The sequence below is a fragment of the Manacus vitellinus genome, unplaced genomic scaffold (assembly GCF_001715985.3).
Source record: "Manacus vitellinus isolate BGI_N305 unplaced genomic scaffold, ASM171598v3 scaffold_29_pilon, whole genome shotgun sequence".
Lineage (NCBI taxonomy): Eukaryota > Metazoa > Chordata > Aves > Passeriformes > Pipridae > Manacus > Manacus vitellinus.
The window spans coordinates 2,525,718-2,532,715 of NW_021940207.1; the positions used below are offsets into that span (position 1 = coordinate 2,525,718).

Consider the following 6,998-nt stretch of genomic DNA (forward strand, 5'->3'; position numbering starts at 1 on the left):
TCCTCCCTTGGCTCTGGGCTAGGGAAAGACGTCCCTGGGCGCCCTCGGCGTCTGCTCACCTGGCCCCTGTCCTGAGCGCTTGGCAGCCAGCGCCTCGGTGGTCAGTGCCTCTGCTGTGCCTGTCCAGGGGGTGGGGGTGGCCCTGGTACCTGCAGAAGAGACGGCATCAGTGACCCTGCACTGGACAGCCCCAGGAGCATCAGCTCTTGGCTGTGGCAGACAGGTATGAAAGCCACTGAAGATCCTCTCACAAAGGTGAACCCTGTCCCTGGTGGCCCTCTCCCAGAGGTGGACTTATCCCTGGTGACCTTTTCCCAGAGTTAGACCCCATCCCTGGTAACCCTCACCCAGGTTGTGGTCTGACCCCTACATCCATCACCCAGAGGCAACTTGGGGAGCTTGAGATCCCTGGGGTGGCTGTGATGCACAGCGACCCCTCTAAGCTGGGGAGGGTAATGGAGCACAAGGATCTGGCTGGTGCACGGTCCCAGGGCTGTTTCACTGGGGGTACTGGTTGGGAGTGGGGTGGGTGGAAGAAGTACTGGGGGTCTGTTCAGCTCCAGGCTCTGACATGGCCATGGCATTCCCCAGCAAAGCCAACCCCCACCAGGCACTCTGGGTGCAGAGCCCCATACCCATGTGTACATGCATGTCCATAATGGCACACGGTACACACGCCCCACGTGCACCCTCAGACCCACGTGTGCACATGCGCACTCCCCTGGCACGCGTCAGGCCACGCGCCCAGATAACCCCCTGCCCCAGCAGCCTCCCACGCACTTCCCTTTGGGGGACACCCCGCTCCCAGCCCATATCCTCTTACTCCCAGTCTCCCCATAGCCCGTGCATTTCCTTCTCACACCCCGGCTCTCGCACACTCTTGCACGTTCCCACCCCTGTTCCTGCGGCCGGCAATTCCCAGCAGCGCCTGGCCGGGTGACAACAGTCAGAGTAAACACCCAGCCCTGCTCCGCCTGCTCCAAGCCTTGCTCAGCCCACAACAGCCCACCTTACGGGGTGCCCGGATGGAGGGTCCAGTGGGTGCCACAGCTCCAGGGATGAGACTGGCAGCCCAGCCCGCCTGGGCACAGCTGGCAGCAACGGGACTTGTGAGCACCGGGGTCAAACACCTCCAGGCTTCCCCTGCAGGCCGTGGCCCGTCTGCGGACGTGACAAGCTGCAAACACACCCATCAGCACCCTTAACCCCTCTGCCAGCACTGGCCCCAGTCCCATCACCAGCCCCACGTCAGTCCCTGCCATGCTCCCTCCATGCCTGTGTCCCCATCCCTCCCTGGCAAAGCCATTGGGGATGCCAGGTGCCCTGCATTCCCTCTTCATTAGGCAAAAATTCATCAGGGGAAACTGGAGAGCAACTGGAAACTGGAGGTCTAATGGGCCCCCATGGTCACTGAGGCACCCTAAGGTGCACACAATAGTCCTTTCATTCCAAAATGCTCCTTTTCAGCCATGCCAGAAGCTATCGGGCAGTGTCAGCCCGAGCCCATAGGCAGCCTGGTATTCCTCTGCTGGAAAGGGCAATGCCAGCATTTGCTGTCCGTGTCAGAGGGGCAGAGGAGGATGTGGGGGGGAGCTCCGGCTGCGGGCCCCAGCCCGATTCCAGCGATGCTGTGTGCTGTGGAGGGAGGGGGTGCGGGGGCAGTGAGGCACAGGAACCCCAGAAGGATGCGGGGGCTCCGTCCAGGCAGCCAGGGCTCTGGCAGGGGACAGGAAGCCAGGCGGGGCTGAGGGACTGCACAGCTGGCCGGATCCCGGTGCCAAGTTTCCCACCTCTCCTTACAGGGTGCAAAGTGCCGGGAATCCCGCTGCAGGGGCAGCCGTTCGCACCCACTTTGCCAAGGTGCTGAAAACAGCAGGAGGTGCCAGGAGTCAAGGAAGGGGGGGGACGAGGGGGAAGACGCCGGGTTAGGGGGGAGACTGTGGATCGGTGGCACAGCTGCTGTCCCCGCGGGCCACCCAGATGTGCTCGATGGGCACCCCGAGGATGTCAGTGCAAGGCCGGCGTAGCATGGGAAGCAAACCTGGCCTTCCAGGGGCAGGGAGGGGGGGTCCTAGCCCCCTTTGAAGCCCCCATAAAAGGGTCTGGCATAAAGGAAAGAGAAAGTCAAAGGAACAAAGGGAGCGGCTAATCCCGGCATGAGCAAACAGCCCCGTTTGCTCAGGGCACAGCTGGCCCCGGGGCCAGGGAAAGAAGCACAGCGGGGCTCTGGGGGTGCCAGGCAGCGGGGGACCCTCTACCCGGGCAGCCTCTCCCCAGGCACGGGCAGCCCCCGGGAGCAGGGTCCCTCCTGGATCCTCTGGGCTTTTTTTCTATATTTGCAAATTGCAATAAACATCCGTGGGCAAATCCTCCTCGAACTGCTCCCAGACAGCTGTCCCAGGAGAGCACCGTGATGCTGCTGGGCAAAGGGACTTGCAAGGGGCACCTTGGTCAGGGTGCTGCAGCTTGGGGATGAAGGCTGGCACAGTTTTTGCCACCTTTCCCAATTACTCGCAGGCCACTTGCTGCCCAGCACTGCAGCACAAAGCCCTGGGTGCTTCCCAGAGGATGCCCCTGGGTGAACCCTCCAGCTACTGCTTTGGGCAAGGGTACCTTGTGCCAGTGGCTCTGCCGGCACCTGGGGTGATTCCACTGTGCCACTTCTCCCATCCTGCTCCTCAGCTGAGCTCCCCACTCCAGTCCGGGGCACGCGGTGTGCCGGGAGGGCACCTCATCCCTCTCCCTCCATCCCATGGAGTGGTGAAGGGGTTAATGCCAGGCAGCCGAGCCGCAGGTGGGCGCAAGAATGAAATTCCTTCTCGCTGTCCTGCGAAGTCTGGGCACAAATATTTGCCTGCATGTCCGGTGGGGAGGGGGGAGACCACCATCGCTTCTGGGAGCTTGCTAATCCCCATGCCAAACAAGGCCCCCCCATGCCCTGAATGCCCCCCACCTTCTTCCTGCTGGGGTCACCCCACAAAGCCTTTGAGGAGGGGACATTTGGGGCCAGAGAGACACCAGCACCTTTGGGTGCTCCTGTGAGTAGGGAGCTCTGTGGCATTGATGGGGCACTGGGACTGGACGTGGTGTTCAAGAGCATTGCCAGGATCTGCTTGGCATGGCAGACAAGACTTTTTTGGGGTCTCTGTTCTGCTCCCCAAGCCATGGCCACCACAGCAGGATGGGATGAAGGCAAGAGCCCCAGCCATTCCCACCATGCCAGCAACACGCCCTCTGTAATAAACTCCACTTGTTCACAGACAGAAAACAACCACTTTCCCCCCCTCCACCACCCCTCAAACTGCACCCTCCCCTCCTGTACCTGCCACCCCCAAAACCCCCTCAATTCCCAGACCCCCCTTAGCCTTCGTCTGGGACGGCCCAGCCCTGTAAGTCGCCTACCAGTTGTGCAAATATTGCCGGAACGGCTGTAATCCCTGTGTCCAACGTGAATTATGAGATATTTCCACCCATTACGACAGCCCCCCCCGCCCCACCGCGTGTGTGTGAGGCCGGGGGGATTAGACACGGCACAAGCCACACTCAGCACAAAGCTTTGGGGAGGTTGATGGCTCTCCACGCCCCATGACAAGGCAGGTCAGTCCAGGGGGGCTCTTTTTGGAGAGAAGGGGTGACCCACATGCCTTCCCATCTCCAGGCTCGTGCCTGGAGGGGCGCTGGGGTGCCCAGGAGGCAGTGGGAAGCTGTGGGAAGAGGGGGCTAGGGCATGCAGTTTCGCCATGACCCCATCCCTGGGGAGTAGAGGCTCCTTCCTGCCGCCCCAAGCCCGGCTCATGTTCAAAGCCGTGAGCAGGCAGCGGCTAATGAGGGTAGACAATGGGAACTGCATGGGGCAGAGCACGGGTGAGGGCTTGCTGCGACGCCTCCGTGCCAGGCATGGCACAGCCCTGGCACCACGACCCTCTGGAATCCTTCATAAGACCCTCACCACTGGGCAGGGCATGTGCCCACGAAGCCCTGGCAGCACTGCAGGCTGTTCTGGGGGGCACCTGTGGAGCGTCCTACCCATGCTTGCTGAGATTGGAATGACACCTCATGGGACCATCACCTTCCCAAGCGGGACAAGCCAGTGCCCGCTCTGGGTAAAGGTGGCAGAGGGGTGTGGGTGCCAGGCGGGGCGTTTGGGGCTGACCATGGCCAGCTGTCTCCATCCTGGTGCAGCTCCAGCTGCCTGTAGCCGGCAGCCCCATTTGGGATGTGCCGGAGTCAGGCCCAGCTCTGGAGCCTCAGAGCTGCCTTTGTGCAGGGCAGTGCTGCTCACACACATGTGTAGGCGCTGGGAAGCAGCTGGCAAGACCAGGACCCTTTCCCAGCACCACCCTCAGCAGGCACCACCCCCTCCCCAAGAGCACAGGGACCCCCCCAGGTTCTGGCAAGCAACCTCTGCCCTTTGATGGGGGGGGGCATTTCCAGGGGCAGATCAGGCTGTGGATGATCTCCAGGCGCAGCTGGGGCACCCATTTCCTCCCTGCCCATGTGCTCCCACTACAGTGCCCGTGCCCCCTCCCTGGGCAGGGATGCCCAGCACCCACCTGCCCTGTCAGGCCCCCTGCCAGCGTACCAACCTGGTCCCAGCCTGGAAGTGCCAGGATACATTTGCAGCCCCCCTCTCCCTCATGCTGCCACCCCGTGCCTCAGATTCCCCCATGCGGAGAGCTGCAGCCAGGAGGGTTCCCCGCCTCTCCCTCCTTTCCCTAGGAAAAGGGAGGGAGCTTCCCCCGTTGCTTCCCCATGTCCCGCAGACGAGCCAGGAGACTGTGACGAGCTCTGGGTGCACAGAGCCAGCACTGGATTCCTGGCACCGGCAGGACAGCTGGGAGTCATCACCCGTCTCCTCCCTGCTCAGCCCCGCTCGCGTTCCGCAGTCCCCAGGGCCGCTGCCGTGCTGCAGCAGGCACTGTGCAGCAGTGCTGGCACAGCCACACAGACCCCAACCCTCCCCTGCCCTCCACGTCACTGGATCCCAAGCCAGCGAGGATACCAGGAGAGAGGAGAGGGGACAGGTCAGTGACACTACTGAGGACAGCAAGGAGGGAACAGGGACAAGGGGTGCCATGCTGCCTGGCATGGTTCCTGCTTGCAGAAAGTGCTTGCAAGCAGCAGGGTGTTGGGCACAGCCATGCCCGGGGGGATGCCCGTGGTCCTGGCAGTGTCCCAGCCCTGGCGATGCTGGCAGGCTGTCCTGCCCAGGGAACCCCAGCTGCTCCTCATTGCCTTCTGCCAGCTCCTGCCAAGGGCCAGGTCTCCAGCATGGCCAAGCCCCTGTGCCCCACTGCCCTCCCTGGGAGAGGTGCCCACTGCATGGGGACATGTGCCAAACTGGGACACGGAACAGGATGGGGCAGCCATGAGTGAGCTGGGGATGAGCAATCCCATGTGGGCTGGCACTGGGGGCGTGGGGCAGTGGGCTGCAGCCCCTCTAGTCACTCAGCGGGCTGTGGGGAGGCCCAGGAGGAGTCTTCTGGGGAGGCAGGGGCCTGTTGTGCTCCAGCTGTGCTGTGTTTCCCTAGCTACACCGCACAGCTGGCCGGGTGTTTGTACCGCCCGGAGTTGATTTTGGCAGTCCTGCTCTTCCCCCTCCTCCCATCTCCACTCGCCTTCCCCACACCAGGTGCCCGCCTGCCACACACCCACCACCCTCAGCCCCTCCCTGACACAGGGGTGGCAACAGGGACATGGGTGACACACACTAGCCCTACTCCTCACCGGCTCCCCCTCCCCAAAATTCACGCCTCAGTTTACCCAGCTGGATGATGCTTTCCACAGGTTTTTCCGTGGTGTCTACTCATTGTCAACCACTGCCACCATGGCCAGCCCAGGCACATGTGGGTGAAGAGTGGGGCTGGTGCTGGGTGCTGCTCTCACAGCCCCTTCCCCACCCCAGCTGCCCCCTCCAACCCTGGGCAAGGGAACCCAGGCATCCAGGCTCCTGTGCCCCCACAGCCGCTATCACTGGTGAGCAGGAGCCCAGGGTCTCACTCTGGAGCCTTCCTCTGCCCAGGGTGGGTGGCGGCTGGAGGAATTTAGGAATGTCAAGGGCACAAGCTGCAAGCTGTGGGGGGTGTATGACTTTGCAGAGTGCAGTGTGGATTGGGGGGTGGGGGTGGGCTAACTTGGGAGTCCATGCTCAGGGGTGTTGAGCGGATGGAGGATCCATAGTCCCGTAGAAGGGCGGGATGTGGGGGAGAGGTCTGTCCCACATGGGGTCCGTGTTCCTCATGGGACTGTGGACGGACAGTGCCCTGCAGTACCCCGTGGCCTGGGCTGCCAAGTGGCCTGAGAATGGTCTGAGTGGGTGGAGGAGTCCCCAGGATGTTTCATGCCCAAGACAGGGGGGCAATGAGCCCTGGAAGGGCTCATGACTGAGGGTGGACTGTGTGGATGGGGAGACCCCAGGATGCTCTGTGCCCAGGAGATGCCCCATGCCAGGGAGAGTATATGGATTGAGGAGACAGGCATTTGAATGGGTGTGCTCTGCAAATGCCTTATTCCCAAGGTGGCTTATGTGGATGAGGGACTCCCCGGGGGGCTCATGGCCTCAGAGAGGGGCATGTGAATGGGGGCATATCGAGGATGCCCAGTGCTCAGAAACACCCCAAGGTCTGAGGGAAGGGGTGTGAATGGTGATGGTGGTGTCTCCACAGTGCCCTATGTCCCAGTGGGTGTTGTGTCCCCAAGATGCCCAGCCTCTGAAGGTGCCCCATGCCCTGAGGGAGGGTTATATCATAGAATCATATAGACTGGGTTGGGTTGGAAAGGACCTTAATGATCACCTAGTTCCAAGCCCCATCCCTCAGGTTCCCCATGCCCTGGGGCTGGGATGTGAGTGGGAACGCTCTACACCCGGGGGTACCCCATGCTCAGGGCAGGGAGGGGGCAATGAATGGGGGGGATTCCCTGCCCAGCGGGGCAGCCACGTGTCCCGGGGTGCCACAGGACAGGACAGGATGGCCCGTGCCCTGCGAGAGCGGCGGAGC

At 62.4% G+C, this 6,998-nt stretch overlaps 1 protein-coding gene across 1 annotated transcript in view; it reads left to right on the plus strand.

The window, feature by feature from the left end:
* Positions 1–3,740: 3,740 nt before the first annotated feature.
* CHRD (chordin) overlaps positions 3,741–6,998 on the plus strand; it is an 11,171-nt gene continuing 7,913 nt past the window's right edge. Inside the window, 6 exon segments of the mRNA XM_029960722.1 lie at positions 3,741–4,103; positions 4,660–4,716; positions 4,719–4,752; positions 4,755–4,897; positions 4,899–5,024; positions 5,788–5,976. Coding sequence (XP_029816582.1) covers positions 3,741–4,103; positions 4,660–4,716; positions 4,719–4,752; positions 4,755–4,897; positions 4,899–5,024; positions 5,788–5,976 — 912 coding nt within the window.